The sequence below is a fragment of the Dermacentor andersoni genome, chromosome 3, assembly GCF_023375885.2.
Source record: "Dermacentor andersoni chromosome 3, qqDerAnde1_hic_scaffold, whole genome shotgun sequence".
NCBI classification, from domain to species: domain Eukaryota; kingdom Metazoa; phylum Arthropoda; class Arachnida; order Ixodida; family Ixodidae; genus Dermacentor; species Dermacentor andersoni.
In genome coordinates, this window is record NC_092816.1 from 2,784,929 (window position 1) to 2,808,848 (window position 23,920).

The 23,920-nt window shown below is 48.0% G+C and overlaps 1 protein-coding gene across 2 annotated transcripts in view; it reads left to right on the top strand.

The window, feature by feature from the left end:
• LOC129382171 (uncharacterized) overlaps nt 1-14,645 on the top strand; it is a 431,723-nt gene extending 417,078 nt beyond the window's left edge. Inside the window, exons 7-9 of one of the 2 annotated variants that reach the window (XM_072287040.1) lie at nt 442-483; nt 660-713; nt 14,503-14,645. In XM_072287040.1, coding sequence (XP_072143141.1) covers nt 442-483; nt 660-713; nt 14,503-14,610 — 204 coding nt within the window. In that variant the 3' untranslated portion in view covers nt 14,611-14,645. The remainder of the gene's footprint in view (nt 1-441; nt 484-659; nt 714-14,502) is intronic. The other variant, XM_072287041.1, reaches the window with a different exon arrangement.
• The last annotated feature ends 9,275 nt before the right edge of the window (nt 14,646-23,920 follow it).

Consider the following 23,920-nt stretch of genomic DNA (forward strand, 5'->3'; position numbering starts at 1 on the left):
GCTTAATTAGTAAGTGCAGTTTAGCCGGCCGCTAAATCTACGAACCATCGTGTGCTTGTCTAATATTTTGCTATCGCTATCAAAGACGAAACAGATACTTTTTTTGTTGCAATACGGCGTGTTGGCGTCATTTTATTGCCGAGAACACTCGAGACATTCAGTGTCCCTGAGCTGTTGATTAATTCGGCTTTGCTCTGCCGTCTGCCACTTGGCCGAAATGGCCATCCTGGAAAAGCGCTAATTGTGTTCGATCCACGAACCAGGACCAACTTTCCAACTGCGAAGCTTTCTTTGCTGAGAATTTTCTTTGCAGTTGATGCTACTGTTGGACGGATGACAATATTTTCCTTTCTTGAGTGGTGTCGTTTATTTTATCCGTATATTGTGGGAAAAGGTGCGCAGACTTTGATTGCTAACAGCTGTTATTGTTGTTCACTAAAGGCAGGGCCGTCAAAAAGCTACACTGAAGACGAGATTGCAACAGTAAGTGGCTTGTGGAAACGCTAAAAAATATGTCTTAGCCAATAACAAAATAATACGACGCTAAATCTTAAGCAACGTACGTGTCCACTTTGCATGTGTGGCACTCATCAATTTTTACCGACGAAGGAAGGACCACTGTGGGCAGAAAATGGGAGACACTGATTGCCCTCTTGCAGGACGCACACTATTCGGCTGAGGTGGTGCCAATCTACGTGTGGATATTCTTGGAGGTAAGTCAGTTTTCAATTCGCGTGCTCCTTTTCTGGCGGGGAAGACAAGAGGTCTTGCACCACTGAAAAAAAAAAAAACCTTCACCATAGCTCCCTCGCTCAACGACATCATGTGGCACAGGGAAAACGGGTTTTTATATGGGAACCTATGTTTCATACCGGATTACTGGATATGAGATTCGTGCGGCATACGGCTTTCAATAGGGACATTCGACTCCAGTCTTTGTCCGCTGAAGGTCAATTCAATGCCGCCACAGAGAGAGCTCGAAGCATTAGGCTATAGATTCCAGCGTTTCGTGATGTGCGCGCAGTCAAAAACGATCGTCTCTATAGAGCTACAATAGCTTACGCATAAGGCAAAGGCGTACGTGTCCCAGGTGCGTTTGAGGCCACGTGTGTCAAACCCGGTGATGGCTTGATGCGCTGTGATCTGCGCAAAGAAGGACAGCGCGGCCGACGCGTGCGCCGTGACTGCAGACTCGCCACGTTGGTGCGGGAACGAGGCGACTTTGTGATCGACGCATTTGGCTGGATCCTCCCGGTGGACTCCCCAATCACGTCGTCATTGTGATAGACTTTAACGAAGATGTCTCGCCCTGACGGAAAGAGGTTCTTGGCGCTTCTCTTGGAAAGGTTCGACCTTGAAGGTTGCATCAAGACCAACGTCTCCACGACGCGCCACCGGTCGTGCATAGGCCTACAGTTCGCTAAGACCTTTTCCAGCGTCGTCAAAGAGCCCATGGCCGTCTATCATAGCGACCGTAAGGGCATAATTACTGTGCTCACGAGAAAGACGTCAATACAAATAAACATAACGTGCGTGTTTGTGTTATATTTTGTTGTTGTTTTATTCCATTTTCTTTATATTTATGTACAGCTACGCTGGTCATCCATCTTCTAAGAGTGGAATGGCTCTGATTTTTTTCTGATAGCATTACGTCCACGTTGGGGTCGCTCACATCGGCATTACTAAGAGTGATGCAATCGTGCTTACATGCACAAAATCTAGGTGTTTTGATATGTCTCTAACATAATTGATGTCACCGATGAGCGACTGGCATTACATCTCAAGCAAACGATGAACGGTCACTGTTCTCACTTTTCAGCTCCTGTAGGTGGCGCGGAGAACGTTTCAATATGGCGGGGATAGAGGTGATGGAGGAGACACGAAAGGGTGCGCATCTCCAGGGGCAGGCGGCTTACGTGCCTCAAGTATCTCTAAGCGCGATCCTTGACCTTGCTAAGGAAACGCAGAGATGTGTTGTAGAAAGAGAGGCTGCGTTTAACGCTAGCCATATAATATGATGTGGAATGCGAGCGACAACAAGTGCGGCTGTCGAGGTCAAGTCAATCTGCCTGCAGACAAGCGCCGTAAGAGGCCCCTCAATAACAGTCTGCAATGTAACCGGCGCCGTACAGGTCAGTATTTCTCCTTACGCGTTGTAATCTAAACGTGATGTACGAAATTGACACCAAGCAGTTAATCGGTAGCGCTCGGATGTCAACAAAGCGCAGTATCCCCCCATGCCGCTACATAAAATAAACGTTGTGTGCATTCACGACGTTATGTGCATTCATGGCTTCTTGCAATGGCCTTGTTGTGTAGTGCGAAGGTTTCGCGCGCAGATAGAGTGTAGCCTTTGTTTTTTAGGTCTTACATGCCACTCTACGAAGTAATTTAGCTTAAGGTAACGCGGTCAGCAGAGCTGTTGCGACGCCGTTTCTCGAATCTCGACCGACGTTACTATTTGGTAACGTGGCGTTGTCGGCGGCCTGCAGGCGTCCGGTAGACCATGGCGACCAGGCAAGGACGAGACGATTTCTAGTGCGAAATTTGCACGGTTTTATCAAGGGTTGGTGAAGGATAAGAAGAATGAATGAATTGAAAAAGTACATTGCGGGGCCCCTTAAATAGGCCCACTAAAATTGTAGGCGGGATCTTGCTCACCTCAACGTTACGTGACATGCACTGACTCTGATCGGGGATAGGCGGTTGATCCCTGCTCCCAGGTGAGTTTGCACGGGCTTGCCTCCTCTGACGGCAACCCACGGAGTCTCGTCGGGGATAGGCGGCGGATCCCTTCTCCCAGGTGAGTTGGCACGAGCTTGCCTCCTCTGGCGGCCACCCGCGGGTCCTGTTTCGCTCGCGGAAAGCGTTCTCCCATAGGGTTGGACAGTTCGCGGAAAGGGTTATCCCCTTGGTCGTACACATAAAGGGGCCTGTCATCACTGCGGGGCGCCTGCCACACGGGCATCCACACGCGACAACCATAGCAAATTAAGAATCCATCCTCCGTTTCAGTTGAGCAGGGTCTTTCGAGCATCATTTTTTGCCCGGGGTGTTGCAAGCCAACCGTAACAGCATCTCCGGAGGGGTAGGAACATACCGACGCGTAGGGGCCAGCAGCCACTGGTCGAGGGATCGGCGTTTCAGCAGCAGAATTTCCCTCAGGAGTAACGAACCCTTGGTTCGTAGCTGGTAGATTCCTGGAAGTCGTTTATCAGGCCTCTTGGCTCTCTTGTGTCTTTTCTCCCTGGTTCGGTCCGGTGAAACTGAACTTGCAAACCAGTCTCACAACTTTTCGTCTCCTGTTTGGGCAAGCCATAACTCCAGAACAGTGCCGGACCCACAACCACAAAGTAAGCGAGCACAAGTCCACCCTCCCCCATTACACACCAGGCTTTAAAAAAAAGAAAGCCGGCTACTGCTTTCCCATCCCTTTTAGCGCGTCCTCCGCCCCCCCCCCCCCCCTAAACACTAAAAACAGCCATTTCTTGAAAGCGCTAACACGTGGTTACTAAAATCAGGTAACAATCAACTACAACTTCCCGATAATAAAAAAAACGCATGAAAAAGATATCAACGTAAAAATGCCACGGAAACCAGAGTGAGCATGAGGCTTTCGTTACTTTAGGGGCAACGACTCAAACCATCGGCATTGCCTTTAAGTTTACCCTTTTTGTAGCGAATATCGAAGTTGTACTGTTGAAGAGCCAAGCTCCAGCGCAAAAGACGGCCGTGTTTCGTATACATGGACTGCAGCCATGTGAGGGGACAGTGGTCAGTCTCTATGGTGAACTTTGAACCAGCGATATAGCAAGCTAGCTTCTGCACCGCCCATACTATGCAGGCGCATTCCTCTTCTGATGCACTGTATGCTTCCTCACAAACTGAAAGCTTTCCACTGGCGTACAGTACGGGGTGTTCGTTTTCGTCATCTCTCTTTTGACAAAGCACTGTTAAGAACGGCCAGCTGCAGTGCTAGTTTGCCAGCCAGTTACGCCAGCGGTAGTAACCTCATCTTGGAATGCCGCCGCCAACCTCTAGCCTCGTCGCCGTTGCGAGTGAAGGAGTTCGACGAAGCAGGCTTTGTGCTGAAACCGCCAACCTCTAGCCTCGTCGCCGTTGCGAGTGAAGGAGTTCGACGAAGCAGGCTTTGTGCTGAAACCGCCAACCTCTAGCCTCGTCGCCGTTGCGGGCTCCAGAGTTCTACGAAGCCCCGCTGACGTCGGCTCCGGACCTTTACACCTGTGTGCGTGTGCGGCACGTGTATGTAAGCCCTCATCCTCCTCCAAGTCGACAGCCCTCATCCTCCTCCAAAAGGGCTGGTCTACGGTGACGTCGAACGATGACTGGACGAACGTTTCCGTCCGCTTGGAATGAAGGGGGGGGGACCAAGTGCTTATAAGCAGCGTTTGCCGGCTGCTAGTGTGTGCTCGTTGTCATGCTCGAAATGTACTAGTGAGCTGAGTGTTCGTTGTCGTGCTAGAAATGTACTAGTGAGCTGTGTGCTCGTAAGCTGTTTGCTGTATGCGTCGTCTCGCGTGCTCCATTTGGGAGTCACGCTAGACTGTCGATGTATGTCTTGTCTAAGATGTAAATAATGTAAATAAATCCTGTTCACCGAGTTCCTCTCTACGACCTTCAGCTCTTTCAAATGGTGGCAGCGGCGAGATTGTCCGACAACTCGAATAGCCCCACCCCCATACCCCGGTCGCTGGCATCACACTGAAGAATGAATGGCTTAGAGTAGTCGGGCGGGTTCAACACTGGCTGACTCGTTAGTGCTTTATTCAGCATACCAAAAGCCTTTTCTTTAGCGTCATCCCACTTTAGCGTTTGCGGTTCTGTTTTTCTGAGAGCATCTGTTAAAGAACTTGCAATCTCGGAATAACGTGGGATATATCTTTGGTAATAACCTCCCAAGCCAAGGGATGACCTGATATCCCGCTTCGTGCGTGGTTGCGGGAAGTTGTTTATTGTGGTCAGTTTAACCTCAGAAGGCCGACGATGGCCTTGCCATATTGCATGACCTAGATAAGCTACCTCCGCGATCCATAATTGGCATTTGGGAGCCTTGACAGTTAAGTTGGCCTCTTGTAGACGACGCAACGCGGTTCGAAGGTGTTACATACGGTACGCCCATGATGAAGAAAAGGTTGCCATGTCATCGAGATACGGAAGTGAAAAGTCCTCCATTATCCGTAGCACCTGGTCCATAAGGCTAGAGGAACAATAGGGAGCATTCTTCAATCCAAAGATCAGGACTTTCGGCCGAAAGGTTCCCATCGTGGAAATAAACGCCGCAAGCCTGCTTGCCCCTCGCTCAACGGAACCTGCCAGTACCCTCTGACTAAATCGAGCATAGAGAAGAAATTAGCATTGCTCACTTTCTCAAGCCTTTCCTCGATATGTGGTATTGGGTAGGTCTGGTCCTTCGTGATTAAGTTGAGCCGGCGGTAGCCGATACACGGTCGCGGCTCCTTTCCTGGGACCTCAACCAAGAGGCGACGTATATTCAGTCTCTCCTGGCTCGATTACACCTAGCTCTAACATCTTGTTTACTTCAGCGGCCATGACTTGACGTGGACGAGATGAAACGCGATAAGCTTTCGGACGAACTGGGTTAGATGAGGTTAACTCGATATCGTGAATGATCGCAGTGGTCCTGCCAGGTGTGTCTGAAAATATGCCTTTAAATTCAAACACGAGTTCCCTCAGTTCGGCCCTTTGATTGGGATTCAACTCTGCCTGCTATGCTAGCTTATCAATTGTCTCGTGAATGTCTTTTGCCCCCGTTATTGATGTTAACACCGGAAAGTCGACAGGCATCTCCTCAGGTTGGTTAAGGGACACGTTCACAATGGCCTCCCTCTGCCGGTAGGGTTTAAGCGGATTGCTGTGGAACACTTGTGGTGCCCTTCGTTCTCCCGGTACCGTGATTACGTAGCTAGTTACAGATAACTTCTGAATAATGTCAACCGGTCGTTCCCATTGAACCTGTAGTTTGTTTTTCAATGAGGGTTTCAAGATCATTACCTTTTCCCCAACTTCATATCGTCGCGTTCGAGCCGTCCTCTCATAGTATCGCTTAGCATTGCTTTGGGTCCTGCGCATTTTCCTGCCCTGCTAATTCTTGAGATGTGTGCAGTCTGTCTAACAGCTCTAGCACGTCGGCCACAACCAAAGGATCGTCCGTCCGGCCTTCCCAGGCTTCTCGAACAATGCGAAGAGGGGACCGAAGGCAGCGACCGTAAACAAGCTCTGAAGGTGAAAACCCTGTTGACTCGTTCGGTGCAGTTCGAAGCGCGAACATTGCTGCAGGCAAGCAAATCTCCCAGTCGTCTTTGTGCTCATAACAAAGGGCTCGCAAAAGCAGTTTCATGACTGAGTGGACTTTCTCTACCGCGTTTGACTGCAGATGATACACTGATAATTTTAATACCGCACGTTTCCAGAAATGTCGAGGTCAGTGCGCTCGTAAAGACAAATCCTTGATCTGACTGGATTTCTGCGGGAAATCCTACTCGCGCGAACATAGGCAAAAGCGCGTTGACGATTTCCACCGAGCTTAGTTTTTTGAGGGGCACCGCCTCTGGGAATTTCGTTGCGGGGCATAGTACTGTGAGAATATGCCGGTAGCCAGACTGCGTTGCAGGAAGTGGTCCCACTGTGTCTATTATGAGCCTGTGAAACGGCTCCGTTATAATGGGAACAAGTTTTGCGCGCAGATAGAGTGTAGCCTTTGTTTTTATGTCTTACATGCCACTCTACGAATTATTTAGCTTAAGGTAAAGCGGTCAGCAGAGCTGTTACGACGCCGTTTCTCGAACCTCGACCGACGTTACTACTGAGTGGCGTGGCGTTGTCGGCGGGCTGCAGGCGTCGGGTAGACCATGGCGACCAGGCGAGGACGAGACGATTTCCAGTGCGAAACTTGCACGGTTCATTCAAGGGTTGGTGAAGGTTAAGAAGAAGAGAATGAATGAATTGAAAAAGTACATTGCGGGGCCCCTTAAATAGGCCCACTAAAATTGTAGGCGGGATCTTGTTCACGTCAACGTCACGTGATATGCACTGAGTCTGGTCGAGGATACGTGGCTGATCCCTGCTCCCAGGTGAGTTTTCACGAGCTTGCCTCCTCTGGTGGCAACCCACGGTGTCTGGTCGGGATAGGCGGCGGACCCTTCCCCCAGGTGAGTTGGCACGGCTTGCCTCCTCTGGCGGCACCCCGCGGGTACCTGTTTGTTAGCGGAAAGCGTTCTCTCCTAGAGCTGGACAGTTCGTGGAAAGGGTTTCAATTTCAACCTTGCCGTTCCGTGACCAAATTGACAGCGGTCTTGGGGGGAGGGACAATGGTGGCATAGAGTAACCGACTTATGAGCTATGTCGTTTGCTATGTGTTTATGCGTCGATAGGAAGCATAGAGTATGTTTGTCTGTTCTGTTCTGAACGACCTCCAATTGTTTATCGTTTGCCTCAGAGCAGCGCGATTTGCGCCTTCTTTGAGACACGACAGAAACGACATTTACTAAAATGTTAGTCACACTACCATTTGAACTTTGTTTAGGGTCTGAAATTTAGATTACTAATTAATTTGTTTAGGTTCGTTTGTGCGGTACTCCTCTTTGGCTGCCTTTCTGGCGCTCGCTGGTTCTAACCTCGGGATAAATTAACGGAGAGGGTATGATTACCTGGCATATCTGGGAGGGGGTTTGGGCGCCTGCCTTGTCGCTGCTCGGGCGCTGTGCAGAGTTGATCGCTAAAATGCCGGTTCCGAGCCTACGACCCGCAGCCAACCATCCCTCCAAGATAGCCATGGTACGTGATCCTCCCGGCGAGTCCGGAACTTCGAGCCGGAGCTGAGCGGCCAAGGCCTCTTCAAGGGGCACTGGTGAGCTGCCCCCTTGCAAGCCCTCTTCCTGGCGGTGGACGGGCTGTTGTGATGGGCCGTTCGATCCTCCCGGCGAGCTTCAAACTTCAAGCCGGAGCTGCGCCTGCTGAGCGGCCAAGGCCTCTTCAAGGGGAACCGATGAGCTGCCCCCTTTCGGGCCCTCTTCCTGGCTGTGGACGGGCTGTTGTGATCGGCCGTTCACTACGCGACACCCCTCGGTCACGGCTAGCACGATTATGGGGAACGGGCCCACGGCCTCGTCCAAATGGTTCTCGACACTGATGCTTCATGACCAGCGCGGCAATGCCTCGTTCAGGAGAGGTTTGAGCAATTGGCAATGATACGGCTGTCACAAATTGGCGTGTCCAAGCCGGAGCTGCGATCAGTGAAATGATACGGCTGTCACCTGTCAACAGCACAAACTGGCGTGTCCAAGCCGGCGACGCGGTCAGTGCGATCATCCGGACATCATTTGTCAGAATACGATCGGAGTCAGCATACGTTCCCCTCCTTTCCCTCTTGTTTGTGCCCAGTGATGTGCGTGCGTTTCCGACCAAGTTTCCCCGTGGTGGAAAAGGGCAACCGACATCGGATTGGTGGGAGCTGATGTCATCGGTCTCCTGACTCCGGACTGGGGGAAGCGATTGAACAATGATGACGCAAGGCATAAAAGGAGCAATGGACGGCAAGAACAGGGATCGGCGACTAAAATTTTATCATCAACTTTTCTGTATTAGCATTTCCTTGTGCATATGTAAACATAAACGTGTTTCTAAAACGTCCGGAATATCGTACCCAGCCTCACGTTCACTCACTCCTCCACGAAGAAAGAGGATCCCACGTCTTCGAACCGCCAGTCGTAGCAACCACCACTCACAACGCAGTGAAGAATCCGACCTCCCGGAACCAACTCCCGGCCAACTTACAGGACGCTCCAAGAGCTCGGACGGACCGGCCTGGGCCGCCAAGCTGAGGACGCCCAACGTGACCACAAAATTAGCAAGCAACACCACGCTTACCCCGTGACCAGGAGCTCCGGGCTCTGCGTGTGGATGTAAACGGCCTCACGACACTGTTCCCCCGCCTTCCCCTCCCCAACATATCTCCCTAGAACTAATCCTCCCACCTGCTGTAGAATCGCCCCCCCCCGCCCCCCATAAAAACAGATGCACTTCGCACTCACACGACGATTATCAGGCTGATCACGAAGACTTGGAAGCCAAAGTTAACGCTAAATTGGTAGCTCTGCAGGCGCACCTCAAAGCCAAATTCACAACACTCGCCGAGCAGCTATCTTCTCACCTTGAGCAACAGATAGGCACACTTTTCACACGCCTAATCCTAACTCTCTAAAGCCGTTTACATAACTTGAGATCCGCCTTCTGAGGCTAGAGACAATAATTACCAGCTCTTCACATGAGGGATCTCCTACTCTATCCTACACCCACCTACTCCTCCTATCCCGCTTCCACTACCACCACGACAACCTATACTCACGCCATCCACGCTCCAATATGGCGGATCTGGATAATTCTACGCACTTATCACTGATTCAATAGAACTGCCGCGGCGTTCGGGGCAAGCAAGCGCCGCTGCAACTCTTAATACCTACCCACCCTGCCATACCTAAGCTCCTTTCGTTACAGGACACACGACACCAAGCCACGCTTCCCAGTTACCATGCCGTACACTCAGACACCACCGACACCCCTTGGTTGCCCACTCTCATACATCGCACTATTACCTACAAATAACACACAATCACCTCCACCATCCCGCATGTCCTCATCGAAATCATCCCCACAAAACGTAACACACCTCCGATCTTTGCAGCCAACATATACCACACCCCACGCCAGGCCATGACCAGCTCTCCCCCGACACCTTTCTCGACCAACTCCGCACAACACGCACGGCACCCGGCACCTCCTCCCCTCTCCCCCTACACAGGAGCCCCGATTGAGGCTCTGGACACCGATATTTCGGTCCTCTAAAACATTCGCACAAGCTCTGCACCGGGAAAGGACAAAATCACAAACCCTATGCCCCGTAACGTGGATGATCAATCGATCGCACAGACTACAGAATATTTTAATCAATGCTGGAGAGAAGGTACCCTGCCGCAGTCCTGGAGCCAAGCCAACATTATCTTCATCACCAAGCCAAACAAATCCCACACCGTATCAAACCTCTGCCCCATTTCACTCACATCGTCTATCGGGAAAGTGCTCCAGCATGTTACAGACTCTACCAACACATGCACGACCACAACCAATATTCGTACAGCATGCTGGGCTTGTGTGTCTGCGCCCAAGATGCCCTGCTTCAATTGACGCACGACATCCTTGATCCTCTCATCCCCGCTCATACTAAAGCCTTCTTGGCCCTGGACTTATCCAACGCCTTTGATCGCGTACAACACCGAGCGATCTTGGCAGCTCTCTCTCCCCCTCAATGTTGGAGTCCGCAATGTAGGAAACCTACATAGAAGTGTTTCTCTCGGGACGCACGGCCGAGGTTCATATGGGCTCCCATGCGTGCCATCCATACACCCTTAGAGGTGTGGGTGCTCTACAAAGTTCTGTCCTTTCCCTTCTTCAATGCCACACTCATTGTTAGCCCACGTTCTTCACAATATCCCTCACCTACACCATACCCTCTATGCAGACGATATCACTCTGGGCCACCCACGCCAGTCACGGCGATATAGAGGAACCTTACAAACCGCCGCAAACATCGCACAACACGCACAAAGTATTGGTCTCTCCCCGGAAAAGTCTCAGCTCCTTCTCATACGCCCCTCACCACGTACTCTCCCCAGGGCCCCCATCAGCGTACTAGAGCACGGATAGGGCGTCCGGCTAGAGCCGGACGCCCTATCCCGGAGGTGGACACACTCCGGATCCTGGGCCTTAACATCCTAGCATCTGAGACAGCGAGCTTAAAACCTTGACTTTCACAACGGGCAGATGCCTAAATGAGAGATTGAGAGATAATTTTTATCATGTTCACACGGCCATTCAAGGTCATCTTGGCATTCACTACGGAGACTGCCCTTGTGTCCCTGAATATGAAAAATGCGTTGTAATCTCCAGACACCGCGAACAGTTTACCCGTGAAATCAAAGAGGTTGACAAGATAGAGCGGCAGGGTGAACTGTGGATTAGCATGCTGTCCACTGCCCTCACCAAAAACGTAATTATCTGGCTGTGATGCGATAGCGTTCCATAATATGTGACATCACACAAGTCTTTTTCTACTTTTTGCTCATGTCTGAAGTACATAGTTCTGGCGGTGTCACAAATAAAGCTTAGTTGAAGTCAGCGCCTGTGTAGTGTTCTATCCTCGTGTTTTGCGCTGTGCATACATGTATGTCCATATTGAATCACCAACTCGCCCAGGCTTCCACTTTGTCAACGTATTCAAGTACAACACCAGACCGTTACATGTATTTCCTGACGAATGCCGGACCCCGGCCGAAACGTAGGAAATAAGGCATCGTTTATCTATTTATTTATTTTTTATTTTCGACTAGCGGATCCCGGCAGACGCTCACTTTATTTATACACACGCAGTGGAGCTGCGCCGCGCTACGTTAGAGATCGCCGAGACTCCCAGCATGACAGCGCGCATGCGCACTCCGCCAAGTACTCCAGTAGACTTCGTGTGTGGTGCACCACTTTTTCTGGTTGCGAGCAGTTAGAGAAGTCTGCCAAGCATCAGTGCGTTCACAGAAGTTCGGCCTTCCGATGACGCTTCTAAATTCTGATAAAAAGGTGTTTTGCTGCCTGAATGCCAAGACGAAATTAATCTGAGTTTTGCGAGAAAAAAATGAACCATCTCCACGAAATAAATATGGAAGCGCCAGACCTGTCAGAAGCACATTTTCCGAATTTTGCTGAATCTGCGTTTTGGTTCGCTCCCAAAGAAAAATTATTGTGGCTACGACTTTACGAATATTTAATTATAGAGTGTGGGTCAATATCATTAATTCTAATTATTACGATGTATAACCGCTATGATGAGGAGAAAGATATCTAAAATGAAACACTGCACAATTTTGGCCAGATTTCTTTATTTGTGAAGAGCACGGTTTTCAATCTTTTTCAGGTTGTTGACATGAAACTCTTTGAAATTGGAGGCAAATATATTTGCCCTAAGAGGCACTAAAATATCACACGTGCTAAAGTTAGGCCTATTGTTAAATTAGCAATATTTTAAAAATCCTTTTTTTAAGTCATCCTCGATTTTTTTAACATTTCCCAAATTAAATCTATTGAATTAACGTAATATGAAGCATCACGTTGCGTCATTTCTTTTTTTTTTCATAATTACAAACCACTGTACCACCGCGACAACCATGTCGAGATCTCCGCGTGCTCGTGGTTTGGATATCGACAAAACAGACATGTGGGATTGAAAATACTGTGTGCGTCCATGGACAGGAATCGCAAGAGAGAGACAGAGTCCGCCACGCGCTGTTTTCGCGGCTCAGTTTGCGTTGCTCCGAGACGCAGCACGAAGGTCAATTCGCTCGCTGCTGCTGCCACGCTTCCTCGCTCCAGTATTCTGACAGCGAGTTTCCGTGGTCATCGAGTGAGAGGTGTTCATGTTTGCTTGTGCACGCGTGAAACCATGCTTATTCATTCAGTTAGTATGCCTGTGTTTACAAGTTTGTACCGCTGACATAACTACTATCCTCACTTCGTATAGCTGTCACTAATTTGCTATTGCAATCCATGCTTCGCCTATCGCGCGAAACGGTGACTTTTTTTTTATTAAGGCGTAAGCCTTAGACGGCCCGAGGGATGAAAAATCCGATGTCCGGTGTTATGGCAACAAAATTTGTAGGGACTCGAGCCCTGTGGTGTTAATTAGGGTGAATTAGGCCATAAATTTCTTCAAAGCGTGAAGCCGAGGTGAAGAAGCGTCAGCACGACCTGTAGTGTTAAGGCAAAGTTAATTAAGGCACAGTCACTTAACATACGAGTTGATTAAGGCACTCGAACCCACGACCTTTGGTCGTAGTCGAACCCGCTAGGAGATAGGGGCGAACCGGCCATATCTCTAAGTTGGATTCCAATTGACATAGTGAAGGTGCAGAGACGAAACCAGTACCATTGGTATTAATTAAGGCGAAGTGAATTAAGGCACAGTTAATTAATCCTCTCGAACCCACGACTTTTGGTATTAATTAAGGTATATATTTATTAAGGCACGCGAAGGGCACGACCTTGGGTGGGAGAATACAATAGGAAGCAACGCATTCGAGTGAAAATGTCAGATTATGTAACCGTGAGCACGCCGGCTTCCGTCTTCATTCTCTTGAGCGTATACACGCCAAAGCAACCATCAACTTTTCTTCCCGACCTAGACCGCACTGGTGTTTACAAAAATGGTTTCCTGCGCCGTTACTGGGGTCTGCAGGTTTATACAGGATTTCTCAACTGGCATGCATCAAGATTTAAAAATATGCAAATGCCACGTAGCTGGACAGAACCAAGGTGGTGTTTGTCGTCTCTTGGAGATGCTCAGATTATTGTTTGCATTCCGCCTAATTACACGATTAATTAATCAACTTCTGAAATATTACAATTAGATGAAAAGTGTCAATGAGAGCATTGTAGAGCAACATGACAAACTCCCGATACAGCTTTCTGTTGCTCGATACGTGCTGCATAAAAGTGTGTTTCCTAGCGTGAAAGAAGCCGGCTAATACACGCAAAATTGCCGCACGACTGGCCGCTCGAGGCACTTCGCGTGTATTCGCGGGGCTTCCTCGGCAAAATTTGGAAAAAGCACTTCTGGCTGATCGGGTGCTTTCACATTTTTCCTCGCAAAACTAAGACTGATTTCATTTTTTCTTGGCACTCGGGCAGCAAATATATATATATATATATATATATATATATATATATATATATATATATATATATATATATATATATTTTTATCAAAAGTAAAAGTGGTCATGGTACACACCCTGCTACGCAGGGAATGTATGCCTAGCATAAGCAGTTGTGGATAATCGCGACGCACGCTAATGGTTTGCCGCGTGAGGCAAAGTCAACCATAGGCACGAATGTAGCAGCCACCTCGACAAAAAGCAACAAGTCGTATTTATGGTCGGTATTGTCGTTTACGCGAACTGAATCACTTAATTTTCCCATGTGCCTGAAAGAAGCAATGCTCCAACACGCAAACAGGAAGTTGCATAGACGATGTGTTTTGCTTTCAACACAGAAAAAATAACCACGCAAGAGGGCACGCCGAGAACTGACGAAATTTGCGTCTTGAAGTGTACTCTAAAGCACAGTGTTCTTATATTGTCTGAATAAACTAATTACAAAGTTAACTCGTCATTACAAAATAATCAAGAGCAACACAAAAGATACTGGACACCTGTTCAGGATGCTTACGTAAAGTACCTCAGGAAAGGCCTCTTTCTTGGCGCGTAACGGCTGGGACGCCACCCTGTAGGCGCATACTACTTTAAGGCGACACGTTTCATTGATTCAGTAAGGGCGAAATGAGGTTTCCGTTTCGCATGCAGAGGCGAGGCAACGTCTTAAAACCAGCAGCGCTCTCATTTGCCCTCTTTTTCTTTTGTCCAGGCAGCCATACTGCTCAGTATCTACTCGTACTACACCACTGTTCAGGAGCTTGAAGCAGAAGCCGCTAAGAAGAATGCACAGCAAGTGTACACAAGCACCTACCAGTAGTCGGACGCATTTCAGGTGAATAAAGGCCTAATGACACAAGAGAACTTTATTATCTTCTGCAGTAGCCATTGACTGACCATCGTGCCAGTTTTGAAGCATGGATGGATGCTATGAGCGTCCCCTTTGAAACGGGGCAGTGGGCTTGCACCACCAGGGCTCTATTTTTCTCGTTTTGCCAAATATCTTATTTTACAGACAACAAAAGCCCAGCATAAAAAATTCTGAGCCATTATTGAAAACACGGCTTTTGTACTCCTCCGTTGTTTGCGGTCTACCTACTTTTGTGCCACCAAACCTCCAACAGTCTTCTGCTAAACTCTAATGCAGACATGTTTACTTTTTACCTGCTATCCCCAGGGCTCCAAGGAAGCGCTTCCACAAAGCCTGAAGCCCGGTCCTCACATCCGACTGTGTATAGTGTGTGTGGCCTAAGCGCACTGCTGAGAGGCGTGCCACCGTCTGTGCGAGTTAATCATGCCAGGATGTTGTCAACTCTGCAGGATACGTTCGACTTGTCTTGAATGTGGTTCGGTCTAAGACATGGCCACAAATACCAAATTTATTTAGTCCCGGTACACCTTCTTAACAATTGCATGAAGAATATAGCACAACGTGATCTACTGAAGTAGATTACCTGAAGAAGCAGACAATACGTGTACGTCCAGGTAGCTAAGAAACATTTGAATTATTCACTTCGGGGCACGTGTTGAAATGGCAAAATTCATGCCGCGCGGTAGTAACGTTTGATCTGCTTAGCAGAATTCTTAAGACTAGCACCAGTTTCAAGGTAATTAACTGCTCTTCAAGTGTGCTACCAACAGTTTCGCTCCAACTATTCTAGACACACCCCTCTATCAGTTCAAGACAGCCTTCACTGGAATACCGCTGCATATATAAAGTGGTCCTGAAAGGGGTCGCGCTTTGTAGTGAGCGACCGATGGCGCATGCGCAATGTGGATCGCGACCAAACTCGAGCGCACATTCCAGCTGTCATGCACACAGCATATGCTGGCTATATGCACTACAGTCAGCCACCACAACCGCTTGTCGCTTGTGGGAATGCACGCGCATTCCGATATCTTCGTAGCGACCGCGCACGGTTACCACGTGATGATTACGCGCGCGTTCGTGGAGGGTAGCGTGAAGAAGGCACCTTTCGCCGCTGCCTTTCGAGCCTTGCTGCGGCATGCACCCTCCTTTCTTCGAGCCCCTCTCCACCGCTAAGGAGTATTAAATGCGTAAGCATTTCTCAGCTTACCCAACGAGAAAAACGTCCGTCCGTCCGTCCGTTCGTCCCGCGGTCGCTTTCAAGGTAGAGTCCGCAGCAGCGAGCGGCTTTAACTTCGTGCTGCCTGTAGCTTCAACGTGAACGAGGCGGCGAAAACAGCCGACGGAGCTATCAGCAGTCGGCACTCCGTTCGCATCGCAGATCGCTTTCAAGATACGCTCCGCTCGGTTCGACGCGGATGGATAAGGTGCTAAAGAGCGATAGCGGTTTACAATGATCGGAACGTCGTCAGCGCACGCGGCGGCGCCACGTGCAGTACTCTGCTTGCGGTATCAATACACCTTGCGCCGCCGTCCACACCAGATCATGTCACCGCAGCGCGACCGTTTGTACTGTCCGGATCAAGTTTCGCAACATTGATAATGACACCGGGCTGCGTGGAGATGAGCAATTGGCGCAGTGCTAAGGCACACTTAGTCTAAACTCCCAGAGGAGTCTGCGTGATTTTTTTTATCTTCAGGCTGACGAGCTTACGACTAGCCGCAACTCGGCCGCGGAGACCGCTGCACGGATCCAAGCTAGGCGAGCTGAACGCTTATCAGCCTCTAGTACGTTTCCCCTCTTTTGTGGTTCTTCACCTCAACCGAGTGGAACGTTCCGTCGCTGTGGCTTAGGTTGTATTAAGGCGAAAGGGGGGGGGGGGGGGGGGGGGCATTCTAGGCTCATGGTGAAGTTCGTGTCAGCAGACCTGACCGCCGGAGTGTCCGCCGATGCGTCATCACGTCATATGAAGACACATTAAAGAATGAAAAATTACTGAAAATGACAATTAGTGAATGATAACGTTATAATAGAGATTGGTTGAGGTTAATAATGACTGCTAATGACTAATAATGACTACTAACGACTTGTAATGACTACCAATGACTCCGAAATTACCAATAAGTATAACGACGGCTTGTAATGACCACAATTGATGAGAAATTATTGGAAATGAGTAGAAATTTTTAGTAATTAGTAGTAATGGCTAAAATTACTACTGATGACTTGTAATGACTATGAAATGACCAATATGTCTAACTACGGCTTGTGATGACCACAACTGATTACAAATGAATAAATATGCTTACTATAGTGAGCTGTAATGACTAATAATGACTGAAATGACATGTAATCACTAGTAACTACTAAATGACCGATGTCTAACGACAACTTGTAACAATTACAAATCATTATCAATGATTAACAATGCCTGGTAATGACCAGTAATGACTAATAATGACTGAAATTACTTGTAATGACTATGGTATGACCAACATGTCTAACGACAGCTTGTAATGACCACAATCGATTACAAATTACTAAAATGCTTAGTAGTGAGCAGTAATGACTAAAAGAAAGAAGAGAAGGAGAATAGGCAAAGAGAAAGAGGCGAATGACAAGAGGAGGAAGAGTAGGCTTTCGTCGTTCACCTCTTGAGATACCCTGTAAATTTTTTTGTCTGCTGTTTTGTAGGTATGACTAAGGTCAATAAACGCCTTAAGTTAAAGACTCGCCCTGTCCCCTTGGCCTGAACCTGCCGTGGTCGAAACTAACTGCGAACCGCTGGTTAGGTAGGGGCTCTACTGGCGCGGTGCGATCCAGAAAAAGGTCAAGTCTGCACGCGCGAACCAGAGTAATAGCCCTGTAAGCTGCATCAACCGTGCAGCCGTGTGGTGCTGCTGCGGTGAGCCTGCTCACCAAGGATAACCGCAGCTCCGATTGGTCTCTGTGGATGACACGACTTCGGGTGTGTGGCGAGACGGCCCGAGCACCAACATGTGACTGGAACAGGTAGTCCGCTTCCCGAGTTGCACACCTTAGGGGTGTGTCACCTCCATGGCTGAAGCTCGTAACGTAAGGAATTCCTTCAACACGAGTCTGCAGTGCGGCATCCATCACTTACTGCATATGCGCGCTGCCCCCGTACAACGCGAACGAGCGAACATAAAAACCTCGGAAATAGTGTGACTGCCGTAGAGATAAGTGCGAAGAGAAATGTGCTGTTCATGCCACTCGTTCCAAGAAAACGCAATCACGCATAGCTATACCTAGTAGCGCAGAAAAGTGATGAGGCACCCCGATAGCCTCCCGATTTTGGCGGCGTGTCGTAGGAGCCAAAATCTAGTAGTGCCATCTATGTGAACACCCAAAATTGAATTTGGACTGTGTTGTAGGCACCGCCCCGTTCCGCCTAAAGCCTTCGCAGTGCAAAGGAGGAGTGGGAGCAAGGGGATCAAAGGCGACCTTTGATTGCCAATAACTCCGCTTCTGCTGAATTCGCTTAAGTACTCTTTGCTGCAATGTATTTGTGATATCATTTATTAAAGCGAAGCTTTCTTTGCCTCTTCCACTTTCCCACTGCTGCTGCTGTTGCTGTCTGGCACACTACGCCGGGGGTTGGTTCGTAGCGTTTGTATACACAACAGGAGCGCGACAGTGAAAGGCGCCGCGAGAATCTCGTTTGGACCTTTGCACCGCATCAAATATGCACAGTGCCCTCTGGAGCTCCCTGGACGTCGCCACATTAGCCTCATGGCAGCTGTAATTATCAGCAACCGCCCGCAAAGGCACTGCAGAAATTGTAGCGCTTACCTTTCCGCTAAACATACAAGTCCAAAGAAAATCTATATACAGTGATACAGAGGAGGGGAGAGGAGTGTTACGTCTCAAGCCAAAAGCATTAATTAGACGTTTACCACGAGGCTACCCCACCCACTCATCAGCCCCTATCCAGAAATAAACGCAGTGTTGACCGACTGTTGACGGGTCAACAAACCTGAAACCTGAACTATAATGCAAAAGGACAGAAGTTGGGCGAGTTGGTACTGTAACATATTCTTGGATTGTAGCACGAAGTGACACAGACAGAGACTAGAAGCAGACAGGACGAGTGCTATCCTGTCCGCGAAGACACCTTCGGGGCTTGGCGCTCGTCCTGTCTGCTTCTAGTCTCTGTCCGTGTTTAAGGCAGAAAGCAGGGCCAGTTGGTGGTTATTCGTATAAGGGGACATCGCACTAGCGCGTAAAAAAGGACACGGACAGGAACATAAAATGCGTCACTTCGCGCTACAATCCAATAATATGTAACCTGAACTAATTGATGAAAAGTGCCAACGCCGAATGCTACTATGAGAACAGCTTCGATCTCGAATTCCCAAATTGCTACGTGTTCGCGCCATATGCAGGGGCGAAGGTGCAACATCGGAGGCGGAGTTCGGCGGAACGGTGCGATATCATGAGCGTGATTGTGCGACCGATTCGACGATTGTTTGGCCGCGATGCAGTGATCAGATTCTCTTCTCTAGTCACCTAGGAAGACGGCGGTAAACAAGCGGAGACTTTGGTGCAGTGAGTGGGGCTGACGTGTGCTGATGCAAACTCAGACGTTCAATATGCTCCTACATGAAGCAGGCTTCCGTATCTGGAGCCAGTGTAAATAATGTTTAAAAAAAACTTTTTTTTTCTTCATTCCTACCACCAGACGTACTAGTCGGGGCTTGGTGGATTCCCGACCCAAACGCCACCTCGAGCCGCAACAGGACGGAGAGAATAGGTAGAGCCGACGCACTCGCGAAAAGAGTGAATAACAACCTTATCGCTCTTGGCTCCCCATACACGGCATGGTAAGAACTCGAGCTTGCCTACACTTGAGGAGGGAACGGAAGAAACTGGTACATAAGAAGCCGATCAATGAGTTAGCGGTAAGAGGGAAAACAGAGGAATTCCCGATCAAGCTACAGAACAAGTATTCGGCTTTAACTCAGGAAGAGGATCTTAGTGTTGAGGCAATGAACGACAATCTTATGGGCATCATTAAGGAGTGTGCAATAGAAGTCGGTGGTAACTCCGTTAGACAGGATACCAGTAAGCTATCGTAGGAGACGAAAGATCTGATCAAGAAACGCCAATGTATGAAAGCCTCTAAACTTACAGCTAGAATAGAACTGGCAGAACTTTCCAAGTTAATCCACAAGCGTAAGACTAGCTGACATAAGGAAGTATAATATGGATAGAATTGAACATGCTCTCAGGAAAGGAGGAGGCCTAAAAGCAGTGAAGAAGAAACTAGGAATAGGCAAGAATCAGATGTATGCGTTAAGAGACAAAGCCGGAAATATCATTACTAATATGGATGAGATAGTTCAAGTGGCTGAGGAGTTCTATAGAGATTTATGCAGTAAACAGTAAAGAAAGCCTTGGGAGCTATGCAAAGGGGGAAGGCAGCTGGGGAGGATCAGGTAACAGCAGATTTGTCGAAGGATGGTGGGCAGATTGTTCTAGAGAAACTGGCCACCCTGTATACGCAATGCCTCTTGACTTCGAGCGTACCAGAATCTTGGAAAAACGCTAACATAATCCTAATCCATAAGAAAGGGGACGCCAAAGACTTGAAAAATTATAGACCGATCAGTTTACTGTTCGTTGCCTACAAAATATTCACTAAGGTAATTGCAAATAGAATCAGGAACACCTTGGACTTCCGTCAACCAAAGGACCAGGCAGGATTCCGTAAAGGCTACTCAACAATAGACCACATTAACACTATCAATCAGGTGATAGATGTATGTCCGGAATATAACCAACCCTTATATGTAGCTTTCATTGATTACGAGAAAGCATTTGATTCAGTCGAAATCTCAGCAGTCATGGAGGCATTGCGGAATCAGGGTATAGACGAGCCGTGTGTAAAAATACTGAAAGATATCTATAGCGGCTCCGCAGCCACCATAGTCCTCCATAAAGAAAGCAACAAAATCCCAACAAAGGCGTCAGGCAGGGAGATACGATCTCTCCGATGCTATTCACAGCGTGTTTACAAGAGGTATTCAGAGACCTGGATTGGGAAGAATTGGGGATAAGAGTTAATGGAGAATACCTTAGAAACTTGCGATTCGCTGATGATATTGCCTTGCTCAGTAACTCAGGGGACCAACTGCAATGCATGCTCACTGACCTGGAGAGGCAAAGCCGAAGGGTGGGTCTAAAAATTAATCTGTAGAAAACTAAAGTAATGTTTAACAGTCTCGGAAGAGAACAGCAGTCTACGATAGGTAGTGACACACTGGAAGTGGTAAGGGAATACATCTACTTAGGGCAGGTAGTGACCGCGGATCCGGGTCATGAGACTGAAATAAGCAGAAGAATAAAAATGGGCTGGGGTGCGTTTGGCAGGCATTCTGAAATCATGAACAGCACGTTGCCATTATCCCTCAAGAGAAAAGTGTATAACAGCTGTGTCTTACCAGCACTCACGTACGGGGCAGAAACCTGGAGGCTTACGAAAAGGGTTCGACTTAAATTGAGGACGACGCAACGAGCTATGGAAAGAAGAATGATGGGTGTAACGTTAAGGGGTCAGAAAAGAACAGATTGGGTGAGGGAACAAACTCGAGTTAATGACATCTTAGTTGAAATCAAGAAAAAGAAATGGGCATGGGCAGGACATGTAATGAGGAGGGAAGATAACCGATGGTCATTAAGGGTTACGGACTGGATTCCAAGGGAAGGGAAGCGTAGCAGAGGGCGGCAGTAAGTTAGGTGGGCAAATGGGATTAAGATGCTTGCAGGGATGACATGGCCACAATTAGTACATGACGGGGGTAATTGGAGAATAATGGGAGAGGCCTTTGCCCTGCAGTGGGCGTAACCAGGCTGATGATGATGATGACATGGGGTCAGAAAGGCTAGGAAGTGCTACTAGTAGACACGACAGTGGTTGCGAACAAATGGGATAAACTTCAGTTCAAGGTACCATACGGTAGGCATATGCTATTTCTGAAAAATAAGCACCATGCAAATTTTCAAGCGGACAACTTACGCAGGGCATGAAGAAGTGAAACCGCATTAAAGTGCACCGCAGAGTCTAGGCGACCCTTCTGTGCCCGCCGCGGTAGCATTGCGGCTATGGAATTGCTCGAGGTCGCGGGTTTGATTCCGACCACGGCAACCCCATATCGACGGGGGCGAAATAAGTACCCTAGTGCACTTAAGATTTAGAGACATTAAAGGATACCAGGGTGTCAAAATTAATCCGAAGTCCGCCACTACGGCGTGCCTCATAATCCGATTGTAGTTCTGGCACGTACAGCCCGATATTCAATTAAAGTTTAATACTTCTGCCACGATGCTATGTGCCATGTGATGTTATGATAATGCTCAGCCCTCTCGGAGATTGTGAACAATGGAGCACAAGAACGCCTGAAGCAAACACGTTTCCCTTCGCGTTCTGTGTTACGCAGATAAACAGCACTGGTGCACACAAGGTAACATTTATCAACTCACCGCTGAAGAAATTAAACATTCGCCATCAAACACCGTTAATTTTCGTCAATCAAAGGAAACAGCACAAGAAACTTTGCTTACATCGACTTCTCACAGTGCGTGGGACCCACATATTTTTTTTTTTTTTCTAATGCCAAATGTATTTCTTAACTTCGATAAGATGTGTTGCAGGGCCATTCTTTAAGGCAGTGGGGCTAGTCTTAGGCTTTGCGTTAACAACACACGACTTCACTATACTGCTCAGATTTAATATCACAGTTGCAACGTTCGCCCTTTGGTTGGTAACAACTTTATTTTAAGTTCGCCCTGAAGTGAATAATTAAATAAGTAGTGAATTCCTTAAGTTAGGGTCACCTGACCACTATGATTTCTCGGGCAAGTAATTTCCGTCTCTTCCAGAAATCTACCTGAAATGGTGAAATTGTGTGTCAATAATCCGTTCAAACTAAAGTAAGGTGTTCCTGGCAAATCTTTATAGCACTTGTGCCACCATAATAAATGTTGCATTAATTCGCAAACACTAATTGGGGGAAAAACGAGCTTTCAGTGCACCCGTCCTCTTTGCTTGAGATTAATTAAAGTGCCAATGTTTTCTTTTGATGTAATTGTATTGTCTGGCGAAAAGTGCTTAGTTTAATAACAAAGTCTTGCAATTATATTAAAGCAAAAGGAGCATGACACAGGCTGTCTTAGTTGAGGCCCCATAGAGAAAATTGTTATCCACCTGACTGCAGCACGAAGATAAAAAGGAAACTAGATACGCTTTTCCCAGAAAGGCTTTGCAGTTGAAGAAAAAGTTGTGCGTGTCAGGCAATTGCACCCAGACCAATGCCTTTCTCAGGTGGTTGCTCTACCACCTGAGCTAACCAGGAGGCTAACAGATTACACAGCAAGGCTGAATTAATCGACAACTCGAAGCACATATTTCAAGCTTGAAAATATTGTGTCATGGACCCGTTGAATGCAACAAACTTGATCAAATTCGATGCAGTGGAAGTCGAAAAAACCTTTTCCTCGTTTCTATGTCCAGTAGGAACTCGTCATAACAAAGTCGCATCAGCCACGAATACACATTCGTTATATCCGATATTCGTTATAACCATACATGCAGCCATTAGTGAGAAAAATGTACCGATCACACATACGCAAAACAGGCGCAAGTGGTTTGCCTCTGAGAATTATGGACTTTGATGGCCCGTCGGCATCTTGCATGGGCAATATGAGACACGGGAGTACGTATCGTGTTTTCCCAGTATAACCCACTTGTTCATGTAACCTGTATTCCCAATTACAAAACCCAAAAAAGACAAAAATGCGTGTGTATAACGCAAAGAAATAACTGCGCAAAACAACGCGCTTGCGTCTTCATAAGTCTCGCGGATGCACTTTTCCACGCATTATCTCTGACCAGCGGTTCTGTCTCCTACCTCATCAGCGACGCTGATAATCTGCTACGCTGTAAGGGTCTGCCGCCCAGCGCAACTTTCATGATCGGTATCTTCAATTGATCTAGTTGTTCATACACGCAGCCTAAGCCCTTGGCAGCGACGGGGACAAAACACGTGTATAACAAAACACGTGACCTGAGTTCTTTTTCGCCGGTGCCACTTTCCCCATGTGACAACAGCTAACTTGGCGAGAAAGTAAAATTTGGATACAAGAGGAGGAGGAGAATAAGCGACCATGAAACCCGGGAGAGCGAGCTTAAACGTGCAGGAGTAGGTTGTCCTAGGAGGAAACGAAACTTTATATGGCAGA